The following is a 19,240-nucleotide window of genomic DNA, read 5'->3' on the forward strand; positions in this document are numbered from 1 at the left end:
CCTCTGTTTGGTGATGCAGGCCTTTTTTTAAAAAATGTACTGATAATTTTAACTTATCACCATTTCCAAGTAGGAATATTTTTTCCCACATTGATAGATGCTATGGATTAGATTTTTTTCCATTTAAGAAATAGGTGTTGCCATGCATCAGTTCAATGGAATCCAAAGCCCAGCGGCAAGCTGTCACAAGAACCAGAGGACATGGGTTTAAGGTGGGGAGGGAAATATTTAATAGGAACCTGAGGGACAAGGGGGGGGGGGGGGGGGGTCCCGACACGAAACGTCGCCTGACCACGTCCTCGGCTGATGCTGAGTTACTCCAGGACGTTGTGTCTTTTGTTTTGTTGTAAATCCGCATCTGCAGTTCCTTGTGCCACCCAGCATACAGGCGTGGGTGTTGAAACTACAACAGTGAACCCGCCACCCAGATTTAAAGCTGTAAAAGTGACAGCCAGCAAATATGGGAACAATCTGACTGCGATCGCATTGCCGCGCACACCCTGGTCAGGAACGCAGGAGGGCTGGTCACAGAGACAGAGACAGAGGGCTTGTTCATCGGGAGCTCTCTATGTGAGCCGGAGATGGTGGAAGAGCAGGATCGGGACATCGAGATCCTCATTCAGGAGATGGATTACATCCCGGGCCATTTCCACCTGCAGTTGAATTTGAACTTCGAGCCGCAGATGCCGGAGCGGCTGCGGGGCAGGGACTATAAGCTGAAACGGCAGAGTCTGCAGCTGGAGGTCCCGCACCCAGCGCAGCGCCTCGCCCTCCGCAACCTGCTGGGCGTCCTGGCTTTCCACCTGGACGAGTACCAAGTGGCCGAAGAGCTCTTCTCCGGCGTGTGCCGGGAGGAGCCGGGCAACCTCAACGCCTGGGCTAACCTGGGCTACGTGTACGACCGGATGGAAAGGGAAGGGCCGGCGGCCGACTGCGTGGAGCGCCTATCGCGGCTGATGGGGCTGAAGCGGGACGGAGGCGAGACAGGGGACGCAGGGTCTCTGCTGCCGCTCCGCGCCGCCAGGTGTCTGGCTGAACACGCCCTCGCCAGCGCTCACGACGTCGGCTTGCAGAGCGAGGAAGACCACGCCAGCAAACTGCGCTCAGCCATCGGGCTCTATGACAAAGCTCTGCTGTATGGCAGGAACCAGGTGAGAGGGAGGTAGCCGCCGGGGCGTTTCCCGAGGTAATTAGTTAGTTACCTAATTGTAGCTAATTACAAAATTAACCGTTGTGACCGAAATAGTAATAAACACTATTTTCAAGGCAACAAATAATGGATAGAAAATTGGTTGGAAGACAGGCAGCAAAGAGTAGGAGTGAAGGTACACAAAATTGCTGGAGAAACTCAGCGGGTGCAGCAGCATCTATGGAGCGAAGGAAATAGGCGACGTTTTGGGCCGAAACCCTTCTTCAGACTGTTGCTGCACCCGCTGAGTTTCTCCAGCAATTTTGTGTACCTTCGATCTTCCAGCATCTGCAGTTCCTTCTTGAACAAAGAGTAGGAGTGAACGGGTCCTTTTCAGAATGGCAGGTAGTGGCGAGTGGAGTGCCGCAAGGCTCGGTGTTGGGGCTGCAACTGTTTACCATATATATTAATGATTTGGAGGAGGGAATTAGGAGCAACACTAGCAAGTTTGCGGATGACACAAAGCTAGGTGGCAGTGTGAACTGTGAAGAGGATGTTAGGAGGTTGCAGGGTGACCTGGACAGGTTGGGACAGTGAGATTTAAAAATCATGTTATATTGTGAATTCTTGTGTGAATGGGATTAGTTTGTTATTTGGATACCTAGGCTATTAAAAAAAACTAGCCTTTTCTTAAGAAATGGATAGATGTTTAGATCTAGTAATTGACTTAATGAAACTGATGAATATGAATTTTTTTGTTGGGTATTTACTATTTGTTTTAGCGTTTAGGTTTATAATTTCTACCTTTTTTTTCTAAAACTGCAAATAATAACTTGTTTCTGTTAATGCTGTTCAGTGTTATTTTTCCTTTACATTTTAAACAGATGTCTCCGAAGAAGAAATGCAAAATTGTCAATCCAAATGCCCAGCAAAAGAGACCGATTTAGACAGCACTCGCAGAGATTATCCGAATTTGGACTACTCCAAATGTGATGATCTACAGGACATTCTTAATGGGAAAGTAGTGGGCAGAAAGGCATGTCATGCGTGGTTTGAAGAGCAAAAACTTGTAGTTTACAAAATTGAAAAGTTGAGGAAAAACAAGGTGTACAGAGTTGCTTATTAGTTACAATCTGAGGAGTATGATGATGCTACTGCTTTTGTAATTTATTTATTTATTTATTAGAAGCAAGTGTACTAAAATATAACCAGCGGCATATGATATAATACAGTTATTGTACAGCTTCAATTTTGATTTTAACTATAGTTGAGAGAAAAGAACAAAGAAAAAGCAAGAAAGGAAAAGTGGTATGTGCAAGGAACCAATAGACTACCAAAGTGATGTAGCCAAAGAGTGAGTCAGTAAAATAAATAAGGAAGACGTAGAGAAATAAAGACAAAAACAGAAAGAAAAACAAAAGGTGGTGATATACCTGCCTCGCATCCCTCCCCACCCATCACCCAACCTGTAATTAGATTTAATTCCAAAATTGTGTTGCACCATACTATCCTTGTGATAAATCAATGAATGGCGTCCATGTCTTCGAAAAATGCTCTGGTTTTTCTGCTAAGACAAGTCTAATATTTTCAAGATGTAGCGTCTCAGACATGTTTGTAATCCACATTTGAAGAGTAGGGACAGACGTATGTTTCCAAAATGTCAGTATACGTTTTTCGCCGTTATCAGGCCATAATTGAGGAAACGTCTTTGAAATGTTGATAGCTCAGAGCTGGCTTCTGACGTTCCTAGAATAATCAATTCTGTGTCAGGGTCCAATTTTGTTTTTAGTGTTTTTGAGAGAATTTGTTCTATGCCTTGAAAATTCTCAAGATCAGAACTTTAATATTATTGTATTATATACTATAAGTCCATAACAGATAGGTAAATAAATTACAATTTGTAGCAATAGACCAAGTCTTTATGGAGAAGATCAATTGCTAGCTGGTACATTGGCATATAGAAAACATAGAAACATAGAAAATAGGTGCAGGAATAGGCCATTCGGCCCTTCGAGCCTGCACCGCCAGTCAATATGATCATAGCTGATCATCCAACTCAATATCCTGTACCTGCCTTCTCTCCATACCCCTTGATCCCTTTAGCCACAAGGGCCACATCTAACTCCCTCATAAATATAGCCAATGAACCGGCCTCAACTACCTTCTGTGGCAGAGTTCCAGAGACTCACCACTCTCTGCATGAAAAATGTTTTTCTCATCTCGGTCCTAAAGGATTTCCCCTTTATCCTTAAACTGTGACCCCTTGTCCTGGACTTCCCCAACATCTGGAACAATCTTCCTGCATCTAGTCTGTCCAACCCCCTAAGAATTTTGTAAGTTTCTATAAGATCCCCCCCTCAATCTTCTAAATTCTAGTGAATACAAGCCGAGTCTATCCAGTCTTTCTTCATATGAAAGTCCTGACATCCCAGGAATCAGTCTGGTGAACCTTCTGTTTACTCCCTCTAAGGCAAGAATGTCTTTCCTCAGATTTGGAGACCAAAACTGTACACAATACTCCAGGTGTGGTCTCACCAATACCCTGTATAACTGCAGTAGAACCTCCCTGCTCCTATACTCAAATCCTTTTGCTATAAATCCTTTTGCTATATCATAATCAGTAGCCAGTAACCCTTTGTTCAAGCCATCTATTATATATAAAGCGTTTACATATTGGTAAAGACTGGGAATCAAAAAACTTGGAGATCTTTACGATGGGAACTCTTCTCTCATTTCAAGAATTACAGTCGAAATATCACCTGAAAGGTAATCAATATTTCAGATATCTTCAAATTCGAGACTATCTGAAAACATATACCCAGGACTACCAAACTTTGCTACCAGATATACTAGACGAAGGTATGAATAGAAATTCAGAGTCTAACAACTTAACATCATATTTGTATAACACCCTTCTAAATATAGAAATCCCATCGTCAGAAGCAATTAGAAGAGACTGGGAAGAAGAACTAAGCCTAAAAATTCCAAAAGACAGATGGGAAGAAAACCTTTTATATATACACAATTGTTCGATTAACGTTAGACATACATTAATTCAATTTAAAATACTGCATTTACTCTACTATTCAAAGTCTAAACTGAATAAGATCTTTCCAAATGTATCTCCTATTTGTGATATGTCTCCTTCAAGAAGCAACTATAACACATTCCTTCGCCTCTTGCATAAAATTACATAATTTTTGGAGAGGAATTTTTGAAATTCTCTCAAAAACACTAAAAACAAAATTGGACCCCGACACGTAATTGATTATTCTAGGAACGACAGAAGCCTGCTCTGAGCTATCGCCATTTCAAAGACGTTTCTTCAATTATGGCCTGATAACGGCAAAAAAACTAATACTAAAATTTTGGAAACATACATCTGTCCCTACTCTTAAAATATGGATTACAAACATGTCTGAGACACTACATCTTGAAAATATTAGACTTGTCTTAGCAGAAAAACCAGAGCATTTTTTGAAGACATGGACGCCATTCATTGATTTATTACAAGGATAGTATGGTGCAACACAATTTTGGAGTTAAATCTAATTACGGGTTGGGTGATGGGTGGGGAGGGATGCGAGGCAGGTATATCATCACCTTTTGTTTTTCTTTCTGTTTTTGTCTTTTTATTTCTCTACGTCTTCCTTATTTATTTTACTTACTCACTCTTTGGCTACATCACTTTGGTAGTCTAGGGGTTCTAGCCTTGCACATACCACTTTTCCTCTCTTGCTTTTTCTTTCTTCTTTTCTCTCAACTATAGCTAAAATCAAAATTGAAGCTGTACAATAACTGTATTATGTCATATGCCTCTGGTTATATTTTTGTACACTTGCTTCTAATAAATAAAATTTAAAAAAAAATAATAATAATCAGTAGCATCATCATACTCCTCAGATTGTAACCAATAAGCAACTGTACACCTTGTTTTTCCTCAACTTTTCAATTTTGTAAACTACAAGTTTTTGCTCTTCAAACCCCCCATGACATGCCTTTCTGCCCACTACTTTCCCATTAAGAATGTCCTGTAGATCATCACATTTGGAGTAGTCCAAATTCAGATAATCTCTGCGAATGCTGTCTAAATCGGTCTGGGCATTTGGATTGACAATTTTGCATTTCTTCTTCGGAGACATCTGTTTAAATGTAAAGGAAAAATACACTGAACAGCATTAATAGAAACAAGTTATTATTTGCAGTTTTAGAAAAAAAGGTAGAAATGATAAAGCTAAACGCTAAAACAAATAGTAAATACCCCCCAAAAAAATCATAGTCATCAGTTTCATCAAATCAATTCTAGATCTAAACATCTATCCATTTCTTAAGAAAAGACTACATTTTTTAAATAGCCTAAGTATCCAAATAACAAACTAATCCCATTCACACACAAATTCACAATATAACATGATTTTTAAATCTCACTGTCATGAACTTATATGCCAAATGGAAGGAATTTAATGTTTAATTCCCATAAATTAATCTAGAAACATCCATTCTCAATATAATCAAAATTATTATTTTTTGCACAATACATGTGACTAAAACGGTTGTGGATATTTAGTATAAAAATATTGATTATGGATAGATAATTACACAAAATATAGACGATTTAGATGCTCTTAAGACATGATTGTCCAAAAAAAAAGAGGATTTAAATCATCTTGCAAGTGGATGTTTCTGGAATGGGATCGATTGGAACGTTGCCGTTGACATAAATTTTAAGCCCATATCGGCAGGCAAGACACGGCCGAATCGTTTGGGGATTAATTAACATTTTCGCATCGTAAAATTAAACTAAAACAACCCCAAGAAGCAAGATTATAAGTGAAATATACGACTTGCCCTTTGTTTTGTCCTGATATTGCGATCCATCACTTTGAAGACGTTGAAGGCGTTAGAAGTCGGCTTTTACTTTAATCTAACGATTAAATTGTCCAGCGATTTATTATATATATATATTTTTTCCGATTGAAGTCCGATTGATTTTTCTTCATCGACCAGCAGCCCGAGGAAATCCCTCTCCGACAAGCGATACAAACCTGCATTTTAATCCCCCCCCCCCTCCCAAAGGCTCCAGAGTCATAGAAACATAGAAAATAGGTGCAGGAGGAGGCCATTCGGCCCTTCGAGCCAGCACCGCCATTCATTGTGATCATGGCTGATCGTCCCCTATCAATAACCCGTGCCTGCTTTCTCCCCATATCCCTTGATTCCACTAGCCCCTAGAGCTCTATCTAACTCTCTCTTAAATCCATCCAGTGACTTGACCTCCACAGCCCTCTGTGGCAGGGAATTCCACAAATTCACAACTCTCTGGGTGAAAATTTTTTTCTCACCTCAGTCTTAAATGGCTCCCCCTTTATTCTATGACTGTGGCCCCTGGTTCTGGACTCGCCCAACATTGAGAAAATTTTTCCTGCATCTAGTTTATCCAGTCCTTTAATAATTTTATATGTTTCTATAAGAACCCCCTCATCCTTCTAAACTCCAGTGAATATAAGCCTAGTCTTTTCAATCTTTCCTCATATGACAGTCCCGCCATCCCAGAGATCAATCTCGTGAACCTACGCTGCACTGCCTCAATCACAAGGATGTCCTTCCTGAAGTTCGGAGACCAAAACTGGACACAATACTCCAGATGTGGTCTCACCCGAGCCCTATACAATTGCAGAAGAACCTCTTTACTCCTATACTGAAATCCGCTTGTTAGGGGCCAACATTCCATTAGCTTTCTTCACTGCCTGCTGTACCTGCACGCCAACCTTCAGTGACTGGTGTACAAGGACGCCTAGGTCTCGCTACACCTCCCCCTTGCCTAACCTAACCCCATTGAGATAATAATCTGCCCCCTTATTTTTGCCACCAAAGTGGATAACCTCACATTTATCTACATTATACTGCACCTACCCACTCACTCAACCTGTCCAGGTCTCCCTGCAACCTCCTAACATCACAGTTCACACTGCCACCCAGCTTAGAGTCAACCGCAAACTTGCTAGTGTTGCTCCTAATTCCCTCTTCCAAATCATTAATATATGGTAAACAGTTGCGGCCCCAACACCGAGCCTTGCGGCACTCCACTCGCCACTATCTGCCATTCTGAAAAGGACCCGTTCGCTCCTACTCTTTGCTTCCTGTCTGCCGACCAATTTTCTATCCATGTCAACACCCTACCCCCAGTCGCACACACAGCCAGTGACAGATCTGCAGCCCCGCTGAAGGTAGGTTTTGTAACATCGCTAATGAAAGGCCAACATAGATACTGTAATTATGTTATAGCTTTATTTCTTTGTTACAGATACCCTCAGAAGAAAAAAGGAGTTGGTATTTTATAATGGCCACCATGTATATCAGGTAGGAGAAATTAATAATATCACCAGCTGAAATATTAGCATTTTTCTATCCCTCCAGTTCCACTGATCCCCATACTCCATGGAATCTAAACTATTTAGTTTAGTTTAGTCTCGTTTAGTCTTCTTTATATTATTATACCAAGATACAGTGAAAAACCTTTGTTGCATGCTAATAAAGGGCCTGTCCCTCTTTCCCAAGTTATTCACGAATTCTCCCGAGTTTTCCCCTTGATTCAAACTCGCAGAATGTTCGTAACGAGTCTGTAGGAGGCCGTAGGAGTCCGTAGATATATCGTAGCGGCTCGTTATTCCAGCCGTTGGTACTCGGGGCATCAGGTAAGTCGGGACGTTTTTTCCAGCCTGATAAAAAATGTCCACGAGTAAAAAAATAGCCCCGAGTACCTACGGCTGGCATAACGAGCCGCTACGATATATCCACGGACTCCTACGGCCTCCTACAGACTCGTTACGAACATTCTGCGAGTTTGAATCAAGGGGAAAACTCGGGAGAATTTGTGAATAACTCGGGAAAGTGGGACAGGCCCTTTAGTCAGTGGAAAGACAATACATGATTACAATCCAGCCATTCACGATGTAGAGATACATGATACATGGAATAATGTGAATAACATTAAATGCAAGATAAAGTCCGGAAAAGTCGGATCAAAGATAGTCTCCTACAAGGTAGATAGTCGATCAGGACTGCTCTCTAGTTATTGGTTGGATGGTTCAGTTGCCAGATAACAGCTGGGAAGAAACTGTCCCTGAATCTGAAGGTGTGCTTTTTCACACTTCTACACCTCTTCCCTGAGGGGAGAGGGGAGAAGAGGGAGTGGCCGGGGTGCGACTGCTCCTTGACCATCTGAGACGCCAATCTTATTTAATCCAAGACAGAATTTTTTTTACTTTGTTTCTACATTCCTCAGATTTTTTTTTTAGCTTTCTCTTCTTCTCTGGTAGACTGGATGGAATGTTAATGAACACGAGAGGCCCTGATCAGAAGCGCCTGCTGTCTTTCAATAGAGCTCTAGCATTACTGCGGGAGGTGCTGAAGTCTGACAGTGCTGAATACCAAGGTAGTGTAAGAGGTTGTGTGCCCGCGAAAGAAAATAAAGTGGAATATCAGATTAACTCATACCGTACCATGAAAATACTTTCATTAGCTGTTAGTTAAGGAGTCATTGAGTCTTGCCCACTATCCCACACCGGCCAACATGTCCCATCTAGACTAGTCCCATCTACCTGCTTGCATTGTTACTGCTTCTAATGAAAGAAAACAACACAAAGCACTAATATCATGAAATAAGAAGGAATCACAGAGGTTGGTTTACCAAAGTAAGACACCAGGTGCTGGAGTAACTCAGCAGGTCAGGCAGCATCTCTGGAGAACATGGATAGGTGATGTTTTGGGTCAAGATCCTTCTTCAGACTAATATCATGAATATATAATATAACACATTGCGTATAATATACTAATGTCATGATTAATATAATATATAAATACAATATATAACATAAAATATATATATATATAATATTAATATATAATACACTAATATTATGAAGCTCTTTAATTATTACTGATAGTTTGCTTTGAACGTACATATTTTGCATTTTTCTGTGTTAGGTATCCTGTTATTTGTCAGATCCATATCTGATGTGATGAGGAGAATGAAGATTAATTGAAGAGTGGAAATAGCAGGGTCCCACGATATTGGAGATATTGTTGGTGGGGTGGAATGGTGGCTTGAGGTGGTAGTAAAGGTGGAGTGATCCAGAGTGAACTAGGACATAGTAATGACAGGGGAGCTAAAAAAGTAACAGCACAAGAAACTGCAGATGCTGGAATCTTGAGCAAAAATCAAACTGCCGGAGGAACTCAGCAGGTCAGGCAGCATCTGTGGAGAGAACGGACAGATGAAATTTCAATTTTGGATCGCCCTTCAACCTGTAGAAAGGTCCCAACTCAAAACTTAATTTGTAGGAAAGAACTGCAGATGCTGGTTTAAATCGAAGATAGACACAAAATGCTGGAGTAATTCATCGGGACAGGCAGCATCTCTGGAGAGAAGGAATGGGTGACGTTTCTGGTCGAGACCCTTCTTCAGTCTTCAAAACCTCATCTGTTCATTTCCTCCACAGATGCTGCTGTTTGGTTTAGCCAAAAAAGCAAACAGTTTGCCCTATAAAGTCATTGACATATACAGTATTAAAATTTAATTTTTATTAATTAAAAACTAAGGCTAGAAGTTATTGATAAGCCCATTTCCATTCCTTGTTTGTTTTCTTTTTTCCAGCTCTTGCTTGGTGCTATCTGGGAATGATGTTGGAGCGGAAGGATTCTTTTCCCAGTACTCCAATGGCAATCCATGATTGTGGCTTTTCTGGGACTGATCCACTGGATTGTTATGGACAGGTTAGTTTCACTAGAATTAAGTGTGAGAAAATCATTGTTTGAAGCATTTCAATGACCAACAGTTGGGAACTCAACTCCTACCATAAAGGGGAATGTCTGTATGTCTGATATGTCTTATCTGTCAGAAAAGGAAGAGCTTCATTTTCATGGTTCCCTGTGAATAAAACAAATATCGGAACTTAATATAGATTATGGTCCTAGATGAGACCATAATGGTCCTGGATCATAACAGGATGTTAATTGAAAGGGGGAAATTGGAAATGTTGTAGGCTATTTTAAATTAGATTTGGCAACTTCGAGATGCTTTGTAGTTGTGAATTGAGAAACATGCAGAATAATTCAGCTCTGAACTACACTGCCTTAGAAAAACCATCTTATATCAATGGACATCTCTACACAAAATCAAGCTCCTGTTATGAACACCCCATCTCGGGCTAATATCCATTTTTAATTCAAAGACTCTTTGATATTTAAATCTAAGTACTGTATGGTGTTTATAATTTTAGACCCGTTTCAGTGATTTCATTATTTTTTAAATTAAAGATATTAATTTGTTTAATTAATTACGTGAGCATCGACACTGGATTTTGTTTGGGAAAAGTTTTGTTTTAACCTCTGCCACTAGTGCATTGCCGTGTGGTGCACGGGAGATACTCTGATAGATTGCTTCAACAACACCACCTAAGCCCACAGCCTCTTCCATGAAGAAGGACAAGGCTGAAAGGTGTAGAGGAACACCACCAGTTGTAGATTCACTTGCAGGTTACACAGCATATTGACTTGGAAGGCAGACGTTCCAATCACTCCTTCAGTGCTGTGTTATTGGAAGCATTGTACAAGCTTTATTGAAATGATGTGGGCAGATCGAGCTACCACACACCAGGAAAGATGCTAATACCTTAGAAAGGGTGCTAAGGAAATTTAATATAGTGGTGTTGGGGAACAGAAAAGTTCAAGAGAAGATTTGTATTAAGGGTTTAAATACAAATTAAGGTGAATGACAGTGGCTTTCAGAAAATAAACACTGCATTGGGAGAAATATAACGGCAGGGATGGAAAATGAGTGGGCTATAAGGAAACAAAGGGACGAAACAAAGAGAAAATAAGTGGCCTTTCTCAGTTAACATGTTGCAATGAGTGGTGTGCTAAGGAATTGTTATTTGGGTTTCAATTGTTAACGGTTTGTTAACAATATGATGTGGATGAAGAAGCAGAGATAGGAGAAGAAGCAAATTGCTAAATTTGCTGATTATGGTTCCTCTAGTGGTAGAACCTAAAACTGCTTGAAAATAAACCATAGGTACACAAAATTGCTGGGGAAACTCAGCGGGTGCAGCAGCATCTATGGAGCGAAGGAAATAGGTGACGTTTCGGGCCGAACCCCTTCTTCAGACTCCTTCTTCAACCATCACCAGTTTATGCAAGAGATGAGTTGAAATTGTTTCTCAAAGAGGGCCAAGAGCCTTTGAAACTTTCTTGCTCAAACAGCAATGGTGACATGTCCTTTGAATATTTTTAATACAGGCACAGAAACACTCTTGAGAAGCAAGCAGATGAACTGTGGGTTAATCATAATGTGGATTTGCAGCTGTAATTAGATCAGCTATGATTTTATTTAATGGCAGAGGGGCTGAGTGCCCTATTCCTGCTCTAAATTCAACTGACCTCAAGGCCTGTACTCACTGGAGTTTTGAAGGATGAAGGGGATTCTCATTGAAACCCACCGGATAATTCCCCACAGCCATCAGGCCATTAAACCTGGCTCGGACAAAACTCTGATTATTAATAACCCATTTTTCTGTTATTTGCACTTTATCAGTTTATTTATTCATGTGTGTATTTATATCATGGTATATGGACACACTTATCTGTTTTTGTAGTAAATGCCTACTATGTTCTGTGTGCTGAAGCAAAGCAAGAATTTCATTGTCCTATACAGGGACACATGACAATAAACTCACTTGAACTTGAACTTGAAAGACCTACATGGAGTGGATGTGGAAAGGATGTTTCCAGGAATGGGAAAATTTAGGACCAGAGGGCACAGCCTCAGAATAAAAGGACGTACCTTTAGAATGGAGATCAGAATGAATTTCTTTAGCCAGAGGATGGGAATTTGTTGCTATAGAGGGCGGTGGAAGGCAAGACATTAGGTATTTTTAAAGCAGCAATTGATAGGTTCTTGATTAGGAAGGGCATCAAAGGTTCCAGGGAGAAGGCAGGAAATGAGGTTGAGAGGGAAAATAGATCAGCCATGATTGAATGGTGGAGTAGACTCGATGGGCTGAGTGGCGTAATTCTGCTCCTATTCTTATGGTCTTATAGAACATACAGCAATCTTATATAACAACCAGATCTATCAAGTGCGACCAGTTGTGGTAGTACTAACAGCGATTTGGTGGAATGGGGTGAAGTGCAAGGAGGGGTGGGGGTAAACTATACTAATATAAGCCAGGCAGTAGCAATACACACTGGTGGAGGCGAGCGAGGCTGCAGGTGAGTGGAGAAAAGCTATTAAACTTAGCGATAGAAAGCGGAACCTTCTCATCAGTGAAATGAACAGCAAGAGAGAGGTGGTACAAAGGGACTGCAGATGCTGGAATCTTGAGTGTTGTGTTTGTTACAGATACATTGAAAGTTAAAACTCCTTACTTCAGCGTTAATTACCCTCTAGGAGGCACCGCAACAGAATGTCCCATTACCGCCATGAAATTTGATCAATGAACACCAACTTTGGTTGTGTTTGTTACAGATACGTATGTAAAATGAAATGCTGCTATACAGTCATTCCTGGAAACCTATCTGTTTTGCCAAAAACCTCTAACTTTAAAACGGGTTGAAGATGATATTTTAATGGCACATTATATATATATTTATCTAATTTGCTTCTCTTTTGTGAACTTTCCAGGCAATTGAAACAGCAAAAACAGATCCATTCATACTGAATCAGCTTGCCAAAATCTTTCATTTCCTTGGGAAACAGGACATGGCAATTGGCATTTGTAACATGGCCTTGAATATTCTTCCAGATCCCCAAACAAACTGGCAGGCTTACAGCACCAGGGCAAAGGTATCTGCGTCCCAACATTTTTAAATATAAAGCATTAATCACCTATTCACACTAGTTTTATGTTATCTCTCTTTTGCAATCACTCCCTACACTGTAGGGGCAAGTTATGGAAATAAATTAATCTTTGGGATGTGGAAGGAAATCGGAGCACCCGGAGGAAACCGACATAGGGAGAATGTGCAAACTTTATACAGGCAGCACCTGAGATCAGGAACTCAAGTGTTGTGAGGCAGCAGCACTAACCATCTGTGCCACTGCGCCACCCACCATTACCTTCCACTATTATCAATGTTGGCGGGTGTGTGACAGATATGTATGTGTAGACGTGGCAAGCCTAGCAAGCAGGGACAGCAGAAAGCAACACCAGAAGCGAGGAAAACGCTGTAGAAATCTGAAAACATTTGGTCTAATTTCACCCAGAAGTGAGTGATCAATAACATGATCTTCTCCAGAGCTCTCGAGAGGATTTTGACAGGGGAACTGCACAACCTCAGAGGTCATTAAAAAAAAGTTACAGAGTGCTGGAGTTCCTCAGCGGGTCAGGCAGCATGCCTGGAGAACATGGACAGTTGATGTTTTGGGTCGATATCTTTCTTCAGGCTTTTCTTTTGCTCTTGAATCTTTTCATCAATCTGCCTCCATGGCATTTTCCTTCACTGTTTACCCACTGTTTTTGTGCAAACCAACCTCCCTTCTCTTGACTCCATCTACACTTCACGCCACCTCAGCAAGGCCACCAGCAGAATCAAGGGCGAAATCTCACCCCAATCGCTTCCTCTTCTCCCCACCTCCATCAGGCAAGAAGTACAGACGTTTGAAAATACATACCGCCTGATTCAGAGACAATTTCTTCCCTGCTGCATTCAGGCAACTGAACCATCCTATCACCAACTAGAGAGTGATCCTGACCTACCATCTACCTCAGGGGAGACCTTCAGACTATCTATAATCGGACTTCACCGAACTTTAGACTAAATGTTATTCCCTTTATCCTGTGTCTGTACACTGTGGATTGTAATAATGTATAGTCTTTTCCCTGACTGGTTAGCATGCAACAAAAAAGCCTTTCACTGTACCTCGGTACGTGACAAAAATACACTATTCTAAACTAAATAATTCTCCTCTCCCTGCCCGTACAGGTACTGAAAATGTATATATTTGTCAGAAGGACTAAGAGGAAATGTTAATTAAAGGGTATGATTACAAACCAAGTCAGAAAGGGAGAGACCTGAAAGAGATTGTCCCACTTATCTTTAAAGGTAGTAGGGCAAACTGATTTGACTGTCTTAAAAGAAAGCCACATGGCATCATAAATATAGACAGAGAATTAGACAAAAAATTAAGATAAATCTTATGTGACAATAATAGAAACATAGAAACATAGAAAATAGGTGCAGGAGTAGGCCATTCAGCCCTTCGAGCCTGCACCGCCATTCAATATGATCATGGCTGATCATCCAATTCAGTATCCCGTACCTGCCTTCTCTTCATACCCCCTGATCCCTTTAATCACAAGGGCCACATCTAACCCCCTCTTAAATATAGCCAATGAGCTGGCCTCAACGACATTCTGTGGCAGAGAATTCCACAGATTCACCACTCTCTGTGTAAAAAATGTTTTTCTCATCTCAGCCCTAAAAGATTTCCCCTTTATCCTTAAACTGTGACCCCTTGTTCTGTACTTCCCCAACATCGGGAACAATCTTCCTGCATCTAGCCTGTCCAACCCCTTAAGAATTTTGTAAGTTTCTATAAGATCCCCCCTTAATCTTCTAAATTTTATACGACTAATAAACTAAACTGAACTGTTTCGGACATCTTTTGCAGTACTGTAAGCATCTGCAATTGGATTTAATTAACTTGGTAACTGGGGTTAATGTGGGACAGTGTGAGGTAACAGGCAGCTGATGCCAAATGGTCATGGACTTGGAGGAATGTAAACACAGGTCAGAAATAGTCTGAGTATAGAAGTTGGGATGTAATGTTAAAATTGTACAAGGCATTGGTGAGACCAAATCTGGAGTATGGTGTACAATTTTGGTCGCCCAATTATAGGAAGGATGTCAACAAAATAGAGAGAATATAGAGGAGATTTACTAGAATGTTGCCTGGGTTTCAACAACTAAGTTACAGAGATAGGTTGAATAAGTTAGGTCTTTATTCTCTGGAGCGCAGAAGGTTAAGGGGGGACTTGATAGAGGCCTTTAAAATGATGAGAGGGATAGACAGAGTTGATGTGGACAAGCTTTTTCCTTTGAGAATAGGGAAGATTCAAACAAGAGGACATGACTTCAGAATTAAGGGACAGAAGTTTAGGGGTAACATGAGGGGGAACTTCTTTACTCAGAGAGTGGTAGCTGTGTGGAATGAGCTTCCAGTGGTAGTGGTGGAGGCAGGTTCATTGGTATCATTTAAAAATAAATTAAATAGGCATATGGATGAGAAGGGAATGGAGGGTTATGGTATGAGTGCAGGCAGGTGGGACTAAGGGAAAAAAAGTTGTTCGGCATGGACTTGTAGGGCCGAGATGGCCTGTTTCCGTGCTGTAATTGTTATATGGTTATATGGTTAAATAAGTTTTGGCAAAATTGGTTCGGATGGATTGGAAATGGGTTTATAAGTCGCGATCAAAAGAGTGATAAGAAGCGAGGACCTGAGACAAAGCAAGGATTTTAAATGAGAGGCACTGGGGAACAGGAAAGTAACATTTAACCAAAGGAACTAAAGATGGAAATTAGCTACTGGCTATAATCTTGTATATTTACATGTAAATGTTTATTAATATGCACTGTCCCTGTTTAAATAAAATAAACCCCAAAAAAACCCTCACAGATGAACAAACAGGATAGGATGAGAGTTTATAAAGTGAGGAAGATTTAATTCTGATCTCAGAGGAGAAAGCTCTTGCGCCAAGTAGTTAATATTTTTGCTTATATTTATTTTTCCAGGTTTATGTAAAGCAGTATATGCAAGACCTTGAGCGTGTCAAGAGAGGTCAGGGTGGGGTGCCTGACAGGCGGTTGCTAACCGAAGCAAAGGCTGACTTGGATTTAATATTGCTTGCGTGGCCCTGCCTGAAAACATACCTGGATATGGGGCAGGTGAGCATTGACTGTGAATGAGAATTGGGACATTTACATTTATTACAGTCGTGGGAGAACTGCTTCAACATCAGAGCTGACAGGATATATTTACATTAACTCACTTCAGCTCCTGAGAGTTGTTCTTAATCTAATCCATTCAGCGTGTGTAAACCAAGTCAATGGTGTGTAAAATCAGGTGGATTGTGAAAAGACATGAATCTACCCTGCAACACTGGTCAGATTATGTAATCTCAGTGTTTAAAGATTCAATACTGAGAAATTAAAAATTAATGACAGATAATAATTTAAAGGTGGCCACTGCTGATGGCTGAGTATGTTATGATTAATGAATGGTAGTCAGGATATCCTGCAACTCACTGTACTGAAATAATGCAGAGTAAAGTATTGAAATATTGCTCTTGTGGCGTTTCATCTACTTTCATAAATGTGCCGCAAGATATTCATTATCCCTGGTGGAATAGTAATCTCATTGCAACCATCCGAATAGGGTTGCATGGTGGTGCAGCGGTAGAGTTGAAACCTCACAATTATAGAGATATCTGGGTTCGATTCTGATTACAATTGTTGTTTGCATGGTGTTTCGTTTTTTTTTAGTTTAGATTAGCTTATTGTCACGTTTGCGCATTCTCCCCGTGACTGCATGGGTTTTCTCCTGGTGCTCTGGTTTCCTCACACATTCCAAATGCGTGCAGGTTTGCTGGTCAATTGGCTTCAGTGAATTGTCGCTGGTGTGTCGGAGAGAACTCGTGGACGGGTGATGGATGGTTGGTCAGCATGGACCTCATTTCCATGTTATGTCTATAAACCAAAACTAAACCAAACTAGTTAAAAGCCTAGATAGAGTGGTTGTGGAGAGGATAAGCGGGAGAGTGTAGTACCAAAATGCACAGCCTCAGAATAAAAGGACATACCATTTAAATGGAGATGAGGAGGATTTTCTTTAGCCCGAAGGTGGTGAATCTGTGGAGTTCATTGTCACATATGGATGTGGAAGCTGCCGTTGGGTATTTATAAAGCGGAGATTGATAGGCGGTGTGGGGAGGGGGGGGGGGGGGGGGGGGGGGAGAGGGGGGGAAGGGGAGGGGGGCCTGCTGCCAGATGTGGTGGCAGACAGTAGACAGCACTGTTCAGTGAACTTTTGTAACTTTGTCAGCGCCACACTATGGCGACATTTGTGTACTGCCTAGGTGTGGTCTGCTATATGATTTTTCTGGGTTATATGCAAAGCCAAACATTTTATTCTACCTACTCACATATGACAATAAAGTATAATTGAATCGTTGAATTGTGGTTGTTAATTAGTAAGGATGTCAATGGTTATGGATAGAAAGAAGGCAGGAGCATGGTGTTGAAATGGCAAGATAGATCATGATCGAATGGCGAACCAGACTTGATGGGCCGAATGGCCTAATTCTGCTCCAATGTCTTATGATCTTATGGTCTGTAGCGGGAGACTAACCTAATTCTGTATCGTTGACAGGTCTGTTACTACATGGGTGTTGATGCTGTGCAGGAACTTCAACCTGTGGATGAAAATGCTCTAAACAGTGCCTTGGTTTTTTTCGCTAAAGCCATGGAATATGATCCTGGAGACACTCTGCCTGAGATCCAGGTCCTGCGAGGGAAATGCTTGCAGGTCAAAGGTGAGGAACGCAATGCTGCCGAATGCTTCAAGCAGGCCATCGAGCTGGACGATGTGGGGTCACAGTACTCTGAGAGCTTCCACCGCCTGATGGAGTCGCTGCTGTCACTGTTCATCCAAGGAAAATCCAGCGAGGAGACGATTATCCTCGAAGTGGAAGAGTGGATAGAAAAGGCTGTGACAAAGTATCGACTCGAGAGAGTCAAACAAGAATTGCATAATATTTGTCTAAATCATATGCCAAAGATTTTGCAACTCTCCAGGGCTATGATCAAGGCTGGGAAGTTGCAACTGGTAAACTTATTGTTGGAAATAATGAGCCCCGATACATCTGAGCCAACAAAAGCTTGAACAAGCAATCAATTCCAGGAAGACTTCCTCTGCAGTATTTAAACCCAATGGGCACTTTGCCAATTGTCCTTGCCAATTGCCGTTTTTTGCTGTATCTTCAGATGAAACAAACTTTGGATAGTTTACAAGCAAATTATAAACATCTTTCCACAACCATTTTACCTCTCTGGTGACTGAGCAGCAAAATGAGATTGGTATGAAAGTAGTACTTTCAAAGTACCCATTTTTATGACTGTGGGTACAAGTTCAACCTATCTCAAGACTCCTTGTCACAGACAGACTCAGTCAACACAGAGTTCTGAATAGATAGAAAATAAAAATAAAAATTGACAGCCAATTTCCAACAGAATTAATTGGTGTTTGATAAAACTGATGCAGCAGTAACCAAGTTATGTTATTCATGTCTAATGTAGAGGATGGATTTGAAATGAGGCAGGAAACAGGTCTTTACATATTCATGGCCTATAATGACACCAATGCTATAATCTGGAGGAACTCAATGGGTCAGGCAGCATCTGCGGAAGGAAATGGATGGACGATGTTTTGGGTTGTGAACCTTCTTCAGCAATTTTTTTTTTGCTGTAGTCTATGATATCTGTGCACTTTCATCGCAAACGTTTTAAACTTTTGAACAGTCAGGGATTAAAAATTGAAGTACGATCCCAAGAAGAACAGGGTACCGATATTTTATACAGAACTTTTTATGGTATATTCCTCAGATGTCCTACATCCAAATTATACTATGTTAATGATGTTCCCATGCCAATGTAAGGAATAGACATGGCAGAACTAAAATATACTGTGTTTTCCCATAAAATGGTTGCTGACTGCCCTTATAACCAGCCCCTGGTTAAGCATCAATAAATTAAATTTGATGCTCTTCTATCTATATAATCTGTGTGGAGTTTGCACGATTTCCCTGTGACCATGTAGATTTCCTCCAGGTGCTCCAGTTTCAGGCAAGAGATACCGTAGCATCAAAGACTACAAGACTGCTAAACAGCTTCCTGCCACGGGCTGTGAGGCTGCTAAACAGTCACTCTGTACTCACAGTCACCTGATTCTGCGGCTTTGCACTGACATTTTAATAACTCTGGCACTGGCCACTCAAATCAGCTGCCCTGGACATTTTAATGATTGGTTTACTGTATTTTAATGTTGCTGTTTTA

The 19,240-nt window shown here is 41.0% G+C and overlaps 1 protein-coding gene across 2 annotated transcripts; it reads left to right on the forward strand.

Annotated features, from left to right (window-relative positions):
• Positions 1–357: 357 nt before the first annotated feature.
• Positions 358–19,048, forward strand: ttc22 (tetratricopeptide repeat domain 22). 2 transcript variants are annotated; one of them, XM_033028772.1, is made up of 7 exons: positions 358–1,151; positions 7,434–7,489; positions 8,449–8,564; positions 9,786–9,904; positions 12,813–12,974; positions 15,923–16,075; positions 17,559–19,048. In XM_033028772.1, the coding sequence occupies exons 1-7, from the start codon at positions 582–584 to the stop codon at positions 18,069–18,071; spliced, it is 1,689 nt and encodes a 562-aa protein (XP_032884663.1). In that variant the 5' UTR covers positions 358–581; the 3' UTR covers positions 18,072–19,048. The 2 variants fall into 2 exon arrangements, with proteins under 2 accessions (XP_032884663.1, XP_032884664.1); XM_033028773.1 differs by lacking the exon at positions 15,923–16,075.
• The last annotated feature ends 192 nt before the right edge of the window (positions 19,049–19,240 follow it).

This window comes from Amblyraja radiata, chromosome 10 (assembly GCF_010909765.2).
Source record: "Amblyraja radiata isolate CabotCenter1 chromosome 10, sAmbRad1.1.pri, whole genome shotgun sequence".
NCBI classification, from domain to species: domain Eukaryota; kingdom Metazoa; phylum Chordata; class Chondrichthyes; order Rajiformes; family Rajidae; genus Amblyraja; species Amblyraja radiata.

Coding starts and splice junctions, on each gene's coding strand:
- ttc22 (XM_033028772.1), top strand. CDS start 582: ATGGTGGAAGAGCAGGATCGGGACATCGAGATCCTCATTCAGGAGATG. Junction 7,490..8,448: donor ATGGCCACCATGTATATCAG/GTAGGAGAAATT, acceptor CTTCTCTGGTAG/ACTGGATGGAATGTTAATGA. Junction 9,905..12,812: donor CACTGGATTGTTATGGACAG/GTTAGTTTCACT, acceptor TGAACTTTCCAG/GCAATTGAAACAGCAAAAAC.